Raw genomic sequence first — 18,674 nt, forward strand, 5'->3', positions numbered from 1 at the left:
ATTGCCAAATAAAGTAATCAAATGGAATAAGCTTTAATACTTTGATGAAGTAATTAGAATAGTTAGATCATTTACTAACCTACTTTTTCAAATGGGTTAATAAATAATCTGTAATCTCTTACACTTTTAAAGTACTCTATAACCAGTTGTCGAAGGCAGTGATACAATGGTTTGTGTCGCTTACTTAGACACTGCTTCAGGTAAAAGTACAAATTGGTATTTATACTGCTGAATTACACACAAGGGGGAAAGAATAACAATAAACTAGATGCAAGTCAAATGCAGAGGGCTTTATTACATGAAAGTATGGTACATACAAAATTTCAAGTAACAAAGAAAGTGTTAGTTCTCGGGTTCTCAAGTCAGATGCAAATAGCTACCGATCTACCTTCACAGTCACAGCCGACTAGATCCTCTATCAGCACTGGACAGCACTGAAGGCCTGTCCGGTGTTGATAGATCCTCTATCAGCACCGGACAGGCCTTCAGCCCCTCCACCGTTTAAAAAGACAGTTACATTGTTGGCATGGTTCAAATGTAAAGCTGAAGCACAAATGAACACTGAGGTGTGCTGGTTCATAGTGACTTTAATAATCAATAACAAAAGACAGTGCTGAAGAGAAACAATTTTTGGAAACCACAACTGTTGGAATTGTCTAAATATAGGACTTGTGGTTGTGTGTGACTACTCTTTATGACCTGCCTACATTTGTCTGATATTTTTCCACTACCTTCTACAAACAACTACTCACTTAGCTTCTTTCTGATACTGTTGTCATAAACACCTACTTTAAAACTAAGCCCCACCCAGTATTAAGAGCTACATCAGAACAATATAAAAACATTTCCAGGTGAATCAAAGAGCATTTAAAAACACATGAGAGCATCACACAGTAGTCATGTTGAACATGTAATAACGGTTTGTTTTGTACAGTGAGCATCCACCAATGACAAAGTCAGGTATGGCCACATTTTTATTACTGAACCGGACAATGCGGAGGTTATGAGTGAGGAAATGTGTCTTTGAATTTGTGTCTTTGTGTGTGACGAATGTACGAAAGGAAGGTAAACGTGGAACTCTACTTCAAAGTGTACGACACAAAATCACATTACTTCAGTACGCACTCGGGGGTATTAACAGTGAATGAATTTAACGAGCTGGGTGTCATGTGACTCAAAAACATACTGCTTATTTTCGTCTTCATGGGTGTAATCAGAATGGTGGGTGGGGCAGGGAGAAAGTTACTTGGCATTGGTGGAGCTGCTGAGCATCTTGCGGATGGCCTGGGCGATGGCGTCGCGGTCGATGCCGTAGATCTTGAGCAGCTCATGTGGTTTGCCACTGCGAGGAATGTGGGACACAGCCAGACGGTGCAGGTTGAAGCCAGACTCGTTGACCATTGCTGAGGACACTGCTTCCCCGAGACCACCTGGGGGATTAAAGGTTAGCACATGAGCAACATGAAGAGGGAAAGACAAGCTCCCTTGTAAGACTGAGTCAAGACAAGTTAAGATAAGTTAAGTATAAATAAATAATAATAATAAAAAGTAGGGTAAGATGAGATGAGAAAAAGTTGAGTTACATTAAATTAAGATAACATAAGATCAGGTAAGTTAACTTAAAATATACTGAAATAAAATAAGTTTGGTTAGGTTAAGTTAAGAGAAGATAAAAGGACAGTACAAAAAGTGAAATAAAATTATATGTAAGTGCTGCTGATATTTCATAGACTGTTCTACATCTAGAACATCTCAGTATTGCTCAGATTCCTCTGAATGTGGAAAATGATATTTTATAAGCACAGAAACAATGATATTCCACAGATCCTTCTATGAGTAAAAAATACTGATACAGGAATGCTTTCCAAACAAGTGTAAAAAAAAAAAAAAATCCGCTTGACCCATGAACCTTAATTAGCCTAAATATAAAATGAATGAGATATCCAACATCAGACGGATTACAGTTGCTAAATTTCCTTTGTCCAGTCTAGTCCATGCCATCACCCATCCCCTTTCTCTTATCAGGCACAGGGCATGGCTGTCTGTGTTATCTAGGTCACAGTCAGCCCCATGGGCACATGCTCAGTTAAGGAAATCTGACAGCACTCTGCCTCTCTGGCTCTCACACTTACAAAATGCACCACAGTACCACTACCTTGCCTGCGATGAGGGCACACAACAGGCAGCCTCGCCTCAGCCAATAAGCAAATGCCACCACATCGCGTCCACGTCATAGGACCAATGGAAACATGCCACCGCAACAAACCCGAGTATATGGACCAATGACGGGGCCCTGGCCATGTTATGCTGAGGAGCTTATCGCTGTTAGGTTGGTAGTGTGTCATACAATATGCAAAAGCTGAGCAGAATGGGCAATTTTTGGGGAAACCTGCCTTCGTAGTAGTGGTCCTCCACAGTGAGGATTCGTCCTCTGGTGGCACGTGTGTGGTCGCTGATGGTTTTGATGTCCAGTGGTTTGATTGTGAATGGGTCGATGACTCTGACGGAGATCCTCTCTGGAAGAGGAATTTTATTACATAAATGCAGTACATCAACATACTTGACACCATTAACAGGATTTTACAGTATATAATGAATGAACAGACAGGATTTGAAAAAGAAAGAAAAAGTTTAAACGAATCAGGAAGAAACACCCAAATGAGCCATAAGGTATCTGCTTAAAATGTATATGCAGCATTTCAGCATTAACTGATATTTTCATCTGCTGGCTGTGCTTCACATCTTCTTGATATATATTAGCCTCCTACAGTCAGAATCACTATTTCCCTCTACTGTACCTTTCTTTAGATGTTCAGCTGCAGCAAGAGCCTCATGCAAAGTCACTCCAGCTGCCACCACAGTCACCTGGTCCTCCTTGCTCTGGTACACCACCTGGCAAAGGGAATTTTGTACTCTGTTTCATGTTGCAGTATTTAGCGTGTTTATTTCAAGCAGTCATTTTCTATTTTTACTTTCCCATCACTGTCTTATCATCTATGTAAGCACAAAGAGCCTCACCTTTGCCTGTCCAACATGGAAGTCCTCGTTGCTGTTATAGATGATGGCACTGTCTTGGCGACTGGTTCTGATGTAGCAAACTCCCTTAATGATGGGAAAGTGACAAAAACATGATCACATGGGGCATTTTTTAAGCAGAAAAAAAATCAGGGTTGCTCTGATCTGTTAGTGAAGCTGTTTTGAATACCCTTGTGGTTGCAGCCAGTTCCACAGCCTTCTCTGTAGACACACCATCACTGGGATAGAAAATGGTTGAGGTGGGAAGGGCCCTGAACATAGCCATGTCTTCCAGACCCATCAGAGAGGGGCCTTCCTCTCCTGTAACAGACACATTCTGACCTGTAATTGACTGTGCACATCCTGCATTGAGCAAATCCTCAAAAGTTATCGACTGCTCTGGTGAGCTGACACATGCAGATGCACGAACATAAAGTCAGACTGCATGCAGTGTACCTGCGCTAACAGAGGGACACTTGGATCCCTGCTGACAGCTTCCAGGGTAGACACGAAGGGAGAAAAAGGGGAGGACTGAGTAATAGCTGTAAGGCCAAGGGGGGTAAACGGTGAGGAAAAAGCATTAGAGGGAAAGACAGAAAGGACTGCAACTACTACACACTCAGCAACACACACTTTTCTTTTACGTGTATCATACAATCATTAGGGAAACTGTGAATATCATCTGAGAAAGCGGATACTGTGAAGTGGTTGGATTCAGTGTGAGGGAATAGAGAGCTGTGTGAAGGTTTTAGTGAAGGGGTTGAGGTGTATGTGGCTCATTAGCTGTTGTCTACTAACCAGTGGACAGGCCACAGTGGGAGCCACACAGGTTGATGTTGCTCTCTGAGATCGCTGCCATGCGAAGCTGATCGTAGGCGCGAGTGAAAAAGGACGCAAGAGTGCTGGCAAATACAACGTTCCTCTCACGGGCAGCGCACCCCATAGCAACACTGACCTGGGAAAGGAAATTAATGTTTCTTAGTACCTATACAAGAGTTATTACCTTTCTTTGCCATATTAGATAGACACAGGTCACACGAACTTGATCACAAAAAGAACACCCAGAGGGTCAAAAATCACGAACCATATTTGAAAGCTTCTTTGAACCAAAGCCCACTATAAGTAGAGAGTCAGTGAGAGGAGCTTCTGCAAATCTCTGGAGCTTACTTTGCCATATGGGTAGAATCAGTGGCATACCTCTTCTTACAAATAATTTCCTTTATCCTGTCTCCCAAACTGCCCACAGCACCACAACTTCCTTGCTTTGTCGAAAGCAGCAGCTGATGTTAAATAACTTCTAAAAACGGCTCCTTATATGCTGACAATAAAAGTAAATTTATGTGTTTAAACAAGTCAATCAGTGTTCTATCATTGCATGTTTTCATTGAATTTCTATTAGCCACAGTTGCTGCGTCCTTCAACTTTTGACTTTTCTCATGCATTCAGCCAGATGGTCCCACTCTCTGCGCTGATTAATATTTTACTTCTGAATACGCTTGTCATGACTGCTTATCATCATACACACGCCTGACCTACATCTCAGCTGGCTGCTGCTGGTTCTATACCAAGACAAGGAATTAGCATCTCTCTCCAAATTAAGATCTGATAAAAATAATGACAGAGGCAAAAGAAAGGTGGGTGTCAGCAGATGTCACACCGACCACAAAGCAGCACATGGGCTGTGTCTTATCCCACCCTTACATTACGGATAGACAATCCATGCATAATTTATTCACACAGGCTTCAACCGACAGCTGTGACATGTGGGATTTGTACTCAAAGCAAGTCAGGACTCAGTAAGAGCAGCTTTGTTAGAAAAATCTTCACTGTGAAGCAAATGCATGTTTAATAAGAGAATGTATCAGTCAAAAATACAGAATATGCATTGTTGGCTTTGTTAATATAAAACTGTCTTCTAAAACAAACATTTCTCAAGCTTTGTGAATAGGAGGTTCACTAAGGATCATACCATGTTCTGCTGAGCAATGTAGCACTCAACAAAGCGGTTGGGATGCTCATTTTTAAAGATCTCTGAGTAGGTGAGGTTGTTGGTGTCTCCATCAAGGGCCACAACGCGCTCATTGTAGCGGCCCAGCTTGGCCAGTGCCATCCCATACGCCTTCCGTGTGGCAATCTGTAAAGAAGGAGACACAAAACGGATGATTGATCAGCTTTTGCACATTCTGTTAGTAATCTGTGTATAGCATAAATGCATGTGCACCAGTAGCTTGTGCAGACATGTGCATTTGGGAATAGAAGGCCGGGCATGTGAAATTTGCATTTTGCACACGTGACCAACCTTCTCTCCAGGTTTGTAGCTGGGTGCGCTTGGCATCCTGATGTTTCTCAGGCTGACGGGTGGGGAGTCCTCGATGGGAGCGGGCGGGTACAGGTGCTTGCTGCTGTTCACGATGCGGCTCTGCATATCCTTTATAACCATCTCGGCCATGTCTTTGGGCAGAGGTTTGGCATGCCAGCCCAGCTTATCCTCTGCAGCTGAAACCACATGAACGTTACATTTAAAGCTGTATAGTAGATGGGTTAAAGCTCAGGCTGTGAAGCTGATGCTGCATGATTTTGCATGAAATTTAAAGTGAGAGAAACGCATTTGCAGATGAGGCATGGACTGTGACAAACAATTACCTGGAATGCCTTTGCCCTTGATGGTTTTAGCAATGATGGCAGTGGGTTGATGGCGGGGCTGGCTCAGAGCCTTGCAAAGCTCTTCCACGCTGTGTCCATCCACGATGATGGCATGCCAGCTACACACACACACATTGAAAGACTCTTGGTATGCTTCATATGGTAGATAACATGGACACACCGCTGTTTATACTTTAGGCTTCACTTCAGTCTGAATTTTCAATAGGCAGTGTTACCCAAAAGCTTCACAGCGCTTCTGATATTTCTCTACATGATGCTGCAGAGGTGCAGGGTCGCTCTGGCCAAGACGGTTGATGTCCATGATGGCCACCAGGTTGTCAAGTTGGTAGTAGGAAGCGAATGACATGGCCTCCCAGACAGCACCCTCTGACATCTCACCATCCCCCAGCAGGCAGTAAACACGATAGCTGAATGGTGAACAAGACAAGATTGTATGATTAGAATGTGTCTCTCTTGTATATCTGTATGTGTGTGTTGTATATTGGAATGAGGATGGAGTGTTGTGCTTGTGAGAAGAAGTGTTATCTCACACTTAGTTGGTAATCGGCTGTGATAAAAGCTTCCTCAGGCTTCTGAAGTTGTGGCTTCTGAATTTTACACTGTCCTTTCACACATACCTCCCATATGACCCAAATAGTCTTTTAAATTAGACAAATCATCACATTTTTTTAATAAGAACTTTAATCTCCATTTGCATATTGTTCAACATTTGTGTGATATTATCAGACTCAGAATACCTTCAAATAAAGTAGCGGTTTCCTGCAAAGCAATACCTAAAACTAATGAAGTCAAATGAAATAATTTTCTCATATTGCCTTAGAACAATGGACTTAAAGCCAATCTATGGTTGAAAGCACAAATTTTGCATTTAATTCTGAGATTAAATCTGCTTGGATGGTAAAAATAACCGAGATATAACTGCTGCGTCTGTGATTATTAGAGCAGAAGAATTGTGAGAGCAGAGCATGCAGCCGCAGTACACACCCACCGAATGTGGAAAATCCTCATCAAAAGACACTAGAAAGAAGCATGATGTAAAGCTAAGGTTAAAAGGAAACCAAGACCAAAATATTAAGCATATTTATTCATGCTCTACACCAGATAAATCAATATTTAATTCTAGATTGGAAACCTTTTAAGAAAAGAAAATTTGCATGCAAAAAAATAAAGGTTTCATGTAAAGCTACAAAACTAGTATAGAGTTGGATTTTCCTGTGTGTTTCTATGGGATGTGCTCATTTGCAACGGATCACCTGGATTTGTCAAAGTATTTCCCAGTGTAAGCCATTCCACAGGCCACACCAAGACCCTGCCCCAAGGATCCAGTAGCTACATCCACAAATTGTTGCTTCTGAAATGCACACAAATCAAATCAATACAGAATTATTAATCAACATAATGGTGGTCTATTCACTGTCAGTGCTCTGTGAGATGATTTCTGAGATGTTCTACAGTATGTGGCAGCTTACAGGGGTTGGGTGGCCCTCCAGGTTAGAATCAACCTGGCACAAACTGAGCAGCTCGCTCTCCTTCAGGAAGCCTGTTTCAACCCACATGGAGTACAAGGCAGGAGCAGCGTGACCCTGAGAAAGAAAAGAAATTAGAATTCCAAATTTCAAAATACGAAGAGAAGCTCTCATGTCCGGACCGGAAGGTCTGACTGACTCACCTTAGACAGGATGAAACGGTCGTTGTTGAAGTTCCTCGGGTCCTCAGGGCGGTATTTCATAGTGTGGAAGAAAAGCACAGACATGATCTCTGCCACACTGCAGCATGATGTGGGGTGTCTGGACAATAGAGGAGAGGATGCTGTTACCCATATGGGCATAAGTACACACATATGGTCAAAGGAATGTACCGTAGAGTTACAACAAAGACACACAGACGGCTTCAACTTTAACATGTTTATTATTAGGAGCATATGGTAAAGATCAAGTCCCTTATTACGAGCAGTGTAGTCTGAGATGAATGTTATTGTTTCATAATGCTGTAGAATCACTGCAGATATGTTGGTTTAAGCCAGCTCAGGTCATCATTTTCCAATTCAGTCAGAAATGTAACATTTCTGTGATTTTAAAATACCACATGCCTGCCCTTTGGAGAAAGCTGAATATCAGGTGGTTTGTCTGATTTTTAGATGTCACAGGGCAGGCTGAAGGTGACCAAATAAATGGCAGATGAAGGTACAGATCACTGACCAAACACATGTAGCGGGTGTAAAAAGTGATAGAGCATCAAAAAATAAAAATAAAAAAGTTGCAAGTTGGACCAATAACTACCACAAATGCATTGATAAAACACTGTATAAAGAGCATTGGTTAAACTAGTAAACACAATCAAAGAAATCTTATGATTATAAATATAATTATATTATTTAAACAAAAAATGAGTACAACTGCTGCTTTTAATAAACAATACAACTAAATGGAGTAATTTTATTAAACAACAAACCTCAGTCACAGCACTCCTTCCAGTGCTATTTAACCTAAAGGACAAAGACTTTTGGCGCGCTAAAATCAGTGCCTGGTTATTATCCTCTTCCACCTGTAACAGTATTACTGTTTAATTCAGCATTAATAACTATAAAGCTAAGAATATTTCAAGTCAAGCAACATTTTTTCAAACATTTCTTAGTGTTCGGTCCTTTTTTCTGCTTTTATCAGTGTACGTTTGAATTGTTCAGTGAGACTCCAACATGATAAATCCCTTCATGCCTCAAATACAGAGAAGATTTTTGCGTTTCCCAAGCAATAGCAGTTCTGAAAAAAATCTTCATTCGTCTGCTGATCTATAAAAAGACAATTCTATCTCAAAATTTGGTGCAATGATACCACATCTGTGCTGAGCAAAAACGCATCAGCAACAGAGCCCTAAGATGAGATCGTAATGAAGATTTCTGCTTTTCACTGAAAATTTAGACTCCTTCTCCTATTGAAAAAGGCTCTTGTGATTGCAGTCGCCACGCAGCACTCAAGACATATAATTTGCCCACGATCGCACATGGTAATCTATTGTGTCTCATACTGCTTAAGGGCACATTATATTTCCGAAGTGAAAAGGTTAAATTGATGTTTGGAATGTCCTTGTCATTGTATGAGAACAACGATTATCCCTTAAGCAAAATAAAGGCAACATTTTAAAATATCTTGAATGCACTGAATACTGTACACATTTTACATCATTCAGCAGAATGAATGAAAGTCCAGTTATAAGAAGAGATTAAATTATTTACTTTGCACGGCGGAGTTAAATAGCTTCACAGTTATGTAAAAGGATAATTTCTTTCTGCTACACGGTGTTTATTTTATTCACCAAAAATGTTATATAAAGCTGGATGATATAAAAACGAGGAAATGTAGATCATTACATTCATTTAATTTAGTTGATTCAGGACTCAAGCACAATTTTTCAAGTAACTTTGGATATTTAAATTTTTCTTCCAATAGGCCAAAGCAGGAGCACAAAGGCAGGACACGTTGTTCCTTTGGTCCTTCACTGTGTCTGAGTGTGTTTCTCTGCACATGCATGGTTCAATAGGTGTGACCACTGGTGTTCATCTGTGCATGCTGCAAAGAAATATTAAATTTGACTTGTGGTGTGCATGCATTTTATATGTTTATGTGTGCAATGCATTCACAGTCTTGCAGGAAAGCTCACATGTGAGAATCAGTGGAGTGTACTCACCCACTGCCCGCTGCAGTCGTTGCCTTGATGGAGTTGATTCGAAGGCGGTGGGCGATGTTCCTCAGCGCCTGCACTGTCTGCTGGTCAGGTTTGTGGTAATCCTCCATGAAGGCAAAAAGTCAAGTTCTGCAGCACCAGAAAAGTGAAGGAACTACAATCCTGTGAGGAGTTTTGAAAGTGTGTGTGAACGAGAGAGGGTTGCCAAAGAGCAGCACCTGTATGTGTGTGTGTGTGAGCGATGGAGGCTGGGAGAAAGAGAGAGAGAATGAAGGAGAAGCTGGATTTATGTGACCAGGCATAGAGATGCGCAACACACACACATGCATACACACACATACACACTGACAGACACAAAGGAGGGGGAACCCTATGACGTGGACTGGGTGTTACTGTTAAAAAATAATGGCACTCATTCTATTGGCTACTGTCTGACTGGGATGTTGGAGGTTTGTCACAGTTAGAGATGAGCAGTAATATATGTGTGTGTGTGTGTGTGTGTGTGTGTGTGTGTGTGTGTGTGTGTGTGTGTGTGTGTGTGTGTGTGTGTGTGTGTGTGTGTGTGTGTGTGTGTGTGTGTGTGTGTGTGTGTGTGTGGCACGATTGTCTGGATAACAACTGGGGGGAGGGTGGGTCATCTGAAGCACCTAACCCTGATTCACTGTGACTTTACTGTCCAAACTAATAATTCAAATACGATGGCTGATCGTTCTTTGTTATTTACTTTAATCAAGCCCCCCTATTGTTATTGCTAACAACTGTGTTTGAGTAGGTCCTGATCTGTTTATATTACAGATTTAACAAAGAGGAAAAGGTGTTCATTTATAAAGCAAAAGACAGAATAAGAAGACAGAAAAGATAGAATAATGAGAAACAGCGAGACTGATAATCAGAATCAGAATTTTGCAGAGCTCCTTATTTGCTCAAAAAATCTAAATTCTGCAAAAATCTTTGACAGCAAGGTACAAAACGGCATTTTTATAAGATCGGATTCATACAATCAGCTGTGAATAACAATAATCATTATAACAGAAATGTTTATTTTAGCCTAAAAATCTGCCAGACAGAGAGAACAAAAGAGAAAGAGAGAAAAATGTTGCGTGGTATAGAAACATAGCTTTATCTTGGGAATGGTAAAGTAAAAGCAATTTTTAAATTTTTGTTATTCTAACACTCTGAACTTGTGTTTTCTTTGTAAGGGTGAGGGTTAGCAGTAGGGTTACTGCTTTTACATTACTGTACTTGATGACCATGCCAATAAAACAAACTGAAATTTGAGACTGTGTATGAGAGAGACAGGAAAACAAAGAGAAACAAAGGGAAATCCTTGTTTTTGAGGTGTTGGTGGAATCTTATAAAACAGAAATTTACAAAACAAAAGGTCAGAGCTCCATGACAGTAACTCTCCTCAGTCCAGACCTCCTCCTCACTGTCGCTACTTCCTGTCTTCTTTCGAACATCATGATGCACTGAGCTTTATGGCAGACTGATAATGCTGTGTTCTTTACAAACAATCCTTCAGCAACCGGCCTCGGGGGCCTGATATACTGTACGTGCCTGGGCCTCACCATTCACAGCTTATTCTTAGTTACCTGCAGGGTCACACAGCAAAATTTTGGGCTGAAGTGCTTTTCCATGAAAATGACTAAAAAATATGTTGAATTATTTTTCTTTTGTCTTAATTGAAGAAAGTATTTTTAAACAAGTTCGAACTGGGTTTGTAATTGTACAGGAATAGGACACTAGCATCATGCTACACTAAATAATATCCATTTATTCCTTTATAACAATTATGACAATATATTTTAATTATGCATGACACAGTGCAGTATGTTGAGTGAAATTAAATGATAAAATCTTGCAGTTATCATTGCAATCTTTGATAAATAATGAAAGATTTTAAAGTGTTCAGTTATATATTGGATTTACAGTCTTAACACAAAGCACTACAAACATCCATCCATCCATTCTCTATACACCGCTTTATCCTCACTAGGGTCGTGGGGGATGCTGGAGCCTATCTCAGCCTATCTCAGCCGAAGACAGGGGACACCCTGGACAGGTCGCCAGTCTGTCACAGGGCTACATATACAGACAAACAATCACACTCACATTCACACCTGTGGGCAATTTAGAGTAACCAATTAACCTCAGCATATTTTTGGACTGTGGGAGGAAGCCGGAGAGCCCGGAGAAAACCCACGCATGTACAGGGAGAACATGCAAACTCCATGCAGAAAGATCCCAGACCCAGGCTGGGATTTGAACCGGGGATCTTCTTGCTGCAAGGCAAAAGTGCTAACTACTATACCACTGTGCAGCCCCACACTGCAAACAGTTGACAGAAAAATCATGATGGGGAGGGTTGGCCTGCCATCTAGAGGATCATCTTTGATAGTACATTTGACCTCTTTCCATTGGTCACTCACTGTATCTGATGTGTGAGTGGACGAGCATCACAGCATCACTGAAATATGGAACCAATGAGAACTTGGTGTATCAGTCTGACTAGAACATTTCAATAAAGCTGATATTTTAAAGACATAAATCTACCTTCTCCCTAGCTGATGAGATTATTTAGAGAATAGATGGAATCACATAGTATCACAAAATGGTTAGCCATAATAAGACACATTTCAGCATTAAATATGAATGTGTGTGTGTGGACAGTGTGAAGCAGCAGGGCATGGTGGCTGGAAGCAGTGGCTGGAGTTGTGATTTGGTACAGTCCAGAAACTTCCATTGCATGGAATAGAGGGCTAGCATCAAATTTATTGTACATCTTCATTCTCATTGCGGAGCAGCAACAATATAATGCAGGCAAATTTTAATAAACGCTATATTTTAGGACAGTTTATTTCATTAGAGCTCAGATCAAACAATCCTGTCTTCTGCTTGACAGAAGAAGTCAACAAAATCGTTGACACAAGAGGTTAGTGTGGCGATAAATGGAACGATCTGTTACACATTATTCTGGTTGTGTCACAGGAGCGTAGACTACTTTCCATTACTCCATTTTGAATGTCCTTTCCTCAGTTGTAATCCAAACATTAAACACCAGAGGACACTGTCTCCCCATAAATGCTGTATGACTGCAGCCATAAAAATGGTTGATTAGATAGATCCATCCATATGCTGCTCAACAACTGATGGAACAGCATTAGAACTCAGAAATATTTATCCAAGAATGAAGATTAGGCCTTTTTATGCACTGATTTTTAAATCAAAGAATGTTAAGACAAATTTTGAGGTCAAACTACACTGAGAAGCATATTTGAAACCCACATTTGAAACCATCACCTAAGAGAGCAAAACCAAAGATGCTAATATAAAGTATTTGGTAGCAGTGACAGGATGGCAAGCTGATCATAGGATGTGCTTGTTGATCTTGTGCTGCAGATCATCATCCTCTTCTTCCTCTCATTCATATTCCTCTGAACATCTACAGCCATGTGATCTTGTCTGTGGATTCCTGCCCTTTGCTGTAGCTGAGAGGTCACATCCCAGCACCTCCACAGTCACAGCCATACTGATGCCATCTCTTGAGCCGCCTGCTGCTATCCTGGTTCCTCCGACATTGTCCTTCTCCCAGTTTCCAGCAACTCCTCTGGGCTCCTGGGCCCTGTCAGAAAAGCTTTTCTTCACAGAGCCCCACAGGTGCCAGCCAATGGCAGCCTGGGAAGACAACGCCATGTGATGATGTTCAGCCAATGCCTGACGCCCACAACTGCACACTTCCTGAAGGGAAAGTGCATTCAGAGAGCATGAATGTTTCTATTTTTAATCTCTCTGGCAGAAAAAGAGGAGCAAAGCCACCACTTTTGAAACAATGCCTTAATATAACACAGTGTGTCATGTGCTTCCGCCAACACAATGCAGAGCTCAGGTAAACAAAAATGTACTCAGTGTTGTTGGACCTTGAATGATTAATGGGACTTCAGAAGTAGCGCAGATGCAGATGCACACACACACACACACACACACACACACACACACACACACACACACACACACAGTTACATAGAGGCCTGCATACGTGCACATGCACTCAGGCATGACGAGACATGTGCACACGTGTACACTCACACAGAGAAATGAACTCAGGAATATTCTCACATTTATATGCATAGAACCACACACACACACACACACACACACACACATCCGGTCTTGGTACATTGCTTTAATGCCAGTCGCTCCTTGAGGCTTGAGCCTTTTCCACTCTGCTCTTATCACTCCATTTCCTTAAATCGCTCTGCAGTCACCATGATGACATGGTGCTTGCCCTTCTATCTGAGAGCTGTCTGTAACTCAAAGGTCCCACACACTCACAGTTCATGAGACAAAGCATAGGAATTGTGATTGAATATCAACAAGCCACTCAGTCATACAGATATTCAGAACAGAACAAGGTGACTCCCCTGAGAATGTAGTGCTCTGTCAGGTTAAAATAGTGAAAAAAGGAGAGCGAGATGTCAACACATGGTCATGGCATAGAGGTGGAATCACCGATGAAGTAAGATAATTAGAGCAAAGAGGATTAAATTAGCTTTTTGAAGGGGAGAGATGTAAAGATTGAAATGGAGAGCTTTAGATAAGCAGCGGAAGTGGATGAAGAGAAAAAGGAGAGACAACAAAGAGAGAGGAAGATTCAGAGAGGAGAGGAGAGTGTGTGAGTAGGGGTTAAGGCTGAGTGTGTGTTGTAGGCTCAGCAGTGAAGTTGACGATGCACTGGGAGAACAGCTGCGCTGCAGGGCTTTCAGGCTCCATCACTACTGCTCTCCTTCAAGCAGCTCCACCAACACATTGCCTCTCTCACACACACCACATGTACACACAGCTCTCATAAACATGAAACAGCAATGATTGTTGCATCAGTGCACATGAACGTGCTGCAGTAAAAACCAGGATTTACATGCCTGCTCAGACATCATATATCAAGTTGCACATGGTCATATTTAAAATAGTTTCTAATGCCCCAAACCTTTATGTTACTATGTGACATTAAAAACATTTAAAACCATAGATTTCTGATACTGTGGAGACATAAAAAACTGAAATATTGAATAATACTGAGATTAAATTAGAAGAGGACTAGTAAGAAAATAGCTGTTTTGCAGCTTATGAGCACGAGTGAGGCGCTCATGTAGATTTATTGCAATCTGATTTAAAAAGAGCTGCAGAAAGTCAGGCAGGGAGGGAGCGGGTGCAGGAGAAACTGAGGGATAAAGGACACAGAGTAAAAGCTAAGTGCATTTACGGAGCAATAGAAAAATATAACAGCTGTTCACTGTGAATTGTATATGTAAACTAAACACGTTGGGCATTTTTATTGAGTCAACATTTTATAATCTCCTCAGTGGTTGGACAAACACAACACTGACACAGGACCTTTACCAAAGACCTGCTTTGTGCATTACTGTATCTGTCTGTTTTTGTTTTAATGTGCGCATTACAAACTCTCAAGCAACACAGAGCATCTGCATAGGAACCTTAAGAAAAATAACCTAGAAAAAATACTAATCAGAGATGAGGGCAGACTGCTGCACTGAGCCAAATGGCAACTGTGGTCCCTGGAGGCCACGGCACTCTAACTGTGTTTTTACTCCACTTTCAGAAATTTTGAACTGCATTGCGCTTTTCTCCTCAGGGACTACTCACTGGGTTTGAAGGGAAGAGAGATGTGAAGTTTGAACACAGTCTCACTGAAAACACAAACACAGAGATACATGCACATCAGCTGTTCCAGGTGGATGAACACGGAAACATATACCGGTAAGTGTTATTTCCACCATCTTCACCACCATACGGCGGGCCTTGCAGGAACCAGGTCAAGAACAACAGGAGACAAGAGTAAAGAAAAAAAAAGCCCAAAAACCCCAGAAGAGCATTTTGTAAGGGTGGAGTTTTAAAGCAATATATGTTCAGCTCATCTGACAGAGATAAAGTTAAAAGAAGAAGAAGATTAAACCGTAATCATCCCATAAGGGAAGGGTTTCAACATACAATGTTAGAAACCACTGATCAGTTAGACTTTTTCCTTCTCATTGATTAACACCTCATATGGTGTCTTGTTTAATCTGTGCAAAAAAACTAAATAGTTTTATGTATGTTTAGTGCTGGAACCATTTCTTTGCGGCGTGCAGTGACTTTCTGGAGACTTGTTGCTACTACACCTCATTGAAAGAAATATTGTGAGTTTTAACACTGCAGGATCTTTTTTTTTAACCTTGAAGATATCCAAACTATGTGTCTGTAGCATTTATGCTAAGCTAAGCTCTTGGTTACAAGCTTTCTGTTACTGTAAGAGTGGTACCAATTTTCTTGTGTAATTCTCAAAAAACAGCAAAAGATAATGCATGCTGAATATTAAATTGCTCAAAATGTCAGACTATTCCTTTTAGACCAAATGATTAAATGAGGGTCTGTTGTTTATAATTGCCTTTCAGTCTGTGTTCTGTTGAGTAATTATGTGTCAATTATTCATCCAACTTTGAATCGCTGATAACCAAGAAGTGCCAATTAATATTTAATAAAACTAAAAAGTACAAAATGTGAAGAAATTCTCATGACAGCATGTTTTAACCATTGCTTATATACACACACACACGCACACACACACACACACACACACACACACACACACAACCTCGTCCACAGGTGAATAATTCAAGACGATTCAAGAAGAAACCATTATCCTGGGCAGACAGGTAAGCTGATACGGTGAACTTCGTGCCTGCCTCTTTGCTCGGTCATCCTCCGCCTCTTACTAAACGCTGCTGCAGCTCACTGACTGACTGACTGACCGCCAGGGAGGACGACAGGTGTCTTCTGCTCTTCGTTGTCAGCTAAGACATGTAGGTGAAGCAGAAGCCTCGCTCAGCAGGTAGGATTCTCACATTAATAATAGTAATGAGTCAGTACTTCTGAACTGTGGTTGCTGCTATTTCAGCAAACATTAGATATTAATATATCAGACCGTGGTTGTGGATATTAATGAAAGCATTTGGAGAAGATGGAATATGTCTCGGGTATAATTTAAAAAACCCACCCATATAGTACAGTGCAACAACAAAGCCTCACTACACAACTGCTGTTTCATTAGCAGTGGTGTTAAGGAGACACCAGCTTAACGAAGTGAAAATAAAATCCAGGGAAGAGTTTTTAAGGGTCCTCTGTGGGTCAAGACTATCATTTGGTCATTAGTTTTTCATAAGGGTGGGATTAATGTGTAGCTGCATGCATGACAGATGTACAAGCCCTGCGTTTGTCAGACAGGCTTTTTACTTACAAATAAGCATATTTCACAGGATAATGCAGCTGTGACATAAAAGGCTGCATCTTTGATATAAAACGAACACCACATAATAAACAACAAGGGACTGTGTTATATATATTTACATACATCTGGAACACTCCAGCATTTGGTTGCTTAAAGAGACCAGCTGCAACGGGAGAGAGGCGTGCGTTACAACTAGATCAGGTTAGGTGGTGTTGACTTACTTTCTCATTATGAACACATGCAACAAGCTGTCAGGGGAAAGGACGCATTTTCACTGACTTTGGCAGGAAAGCAATAAATGAGTCTGTGTGATGGTAGCTGAACAACATGTCGACTTGCTTTATATACATGGTGTAGACTGAAGAGCATCTTTATGACTAATATAGTAGATATCGCTTTGAGTTATTGCCCTACTTCTAATTCTATCTGCTGCACTTTGTAATGCAAAGCAGGTCTTTTTGGATTTGTAATATCTGTTTTGAGTGAGAATCCATGCTACTTACTGATATATAAATGATGTTGCTATAAAAGTTTGAGGAGCAAGTTCATTTTTGATTCCATTCTAATTGAATTACAGATATTCTACAGCACAGAACTGCTACTTTTTCTTGCTCGAATGTGACACCGGTTCCTTTAAGTTATTCACTCCATTTTTGCTGACTGATAATATATACAATACAGCAGTTCATTGTGTTTGCTGTAACAATGCTGCATATGCAACCTCAGTTAGTGCCTATTTGTGTGTATGTGGAACACCTCAGAAAAAGTAGCTTTAGATCTTTGCAGAAACTAGATGTTTTTTTCATTTTCATTGGTGCCCTCCATAATAAATATTGCATATCGTAAGCCCCTGCATACAGACTTTGGCAGATTTCATAAGCAGCATGGTAGAAGTACAGTGGGGTATAATGTGAGATAGTATGGTGAGGTATAGATTAGGAGCATTCACAACATTATCTATGGCATGAGCTGCAGCAGGTTTCTCTAAAATGTGTGAACTATGAGTGGAGTGATGAACAGAAAACCTGTTGTTGTTGGGAGATGAAGGGTTTATAGATCGCTTTGATCAGACACTGTCAGTTTTTGAGGTTGAGCTTCACACACTGGCCACCTGGATATTTGTGTCCTGTCATTTCAAAAATGAAATTTTCAACATGCCTCACTCTTACAGAGGCTTGGGTCATGATAGGGTCCTTTATGTTTACAAAACTCATGAGTTAATGATGTGTATGGCTGTCAGTGCTCATTTAAACAGGATGACAACACACAACCTTTTGATAAACTATTTTGGAGACAATGCAGGCCTGTAGGTCACTTTCTGAAGATCTAACAAGTGATTAGAACCAATAATGATTTAACTCTCCAGTGGCTGCCACTGCCGATGCTACATATGTCCTGCTGGATTTTATTTTCTCTTTGAAAAAAGGACTGAAGCCATTTTTGTACCACATTCCTATGAGAAAATCTTTAGGGTTTACAAAGCGTAATTTACAGTAAATAAATCATTTATTTTAGGCTCATGGATAAGTTATAGGCCATAAACATTTACAATCTCAGGATGCCAAGGACATGAAAATGAGTTAGAATGTTACCATTTTCAAAATTTCAACTTCAACTGCAGATCTAGCTTATTATGACCAAACCCTAAAACTTAATGGCTATTACACTGAGAAAACAGTGGCAAGGTGAACGTTTAGAAATGGAAAAGAAAAACAGTTGCTAATGGGATTTTAAAAAAAATGACTAATAACTTATTGTTTAAGGTTTGTAAATGATTTATTTACAATAACACAGCCCGGAACATGTCTTAAAAAACCAGTATCCCATATTATTTTCAGAAACACAAACTTTTACACCCTCTGACTCTTTCTCACAACTGTGTATGTACAGATTTTACTTTCTGTTTAATAAATAGAATTGAAGACATATTTTGTAGCACATTATTAGATTGCTTAATAAGGAAACCTTTGAGGATTACAGGTTGTAAATGGGAGTTTATAAATTATTTATTTAAAGCTCATATAACCCATTG

The 18,674-nt window shown here is 40.5% G+C and overlaps 1 protein-coding gene across 1 annotated transcript; it reads right to left on the reverse strand.

The window, feature by feature from the left end:
- Nucleotides 1-275: 275 nt before the first annotated feature.
- On the reverse strand, nt 276-9,679 carry tkta (transketolase a). The gene is made up of 14 exons (XM_022200166.2): nt 9,364-9,679; nt 7,349-7,466; nt 7,149-7,262; nt 6,933-7,030; nt 5,895-6,086; nt 5,659-5,777; nt 5,315-5,511; nt 4,985-5,149; nt 3,814-3,970; nt 3,206-3,336; nt 3,019-3,102; nt 2,799-2,892; nt 2,394-2,516; nt 276-1,430 (listed from the first exon to the last, which is right to left on the reverse strand). The coding sequence occupies exons 1-14, from the start codon at nt 9,468-9,470 to the stop codon at nt 1,243-1,245; spliced, it is 1,887 nt and encodes a 628-aa protein (XP_022055858.1). The 5' UTR covers nt 9,471-9,679; the 3' UTR covers nt 276-1,242.
- Nucleotides 9,680-18,674: the final 8,995 nt, after the last annotated feature.

Source organism: Acanthochromis polyacanthus, chromosome 5, assembly GCF_021347895.1.
Source record: "Acanthochromis polyacanthus isolate Apoly-LR-REF ecotype Palm Island chromosome 5, KAUST_Apoly_ChrSc, whole genome shotgun sequence".
NCBI lineage: Eukaryota > Metazoa > Chordata > Actinopteri > Pomacentridae > Acanthochromis > Acanthochromis polyacanthus.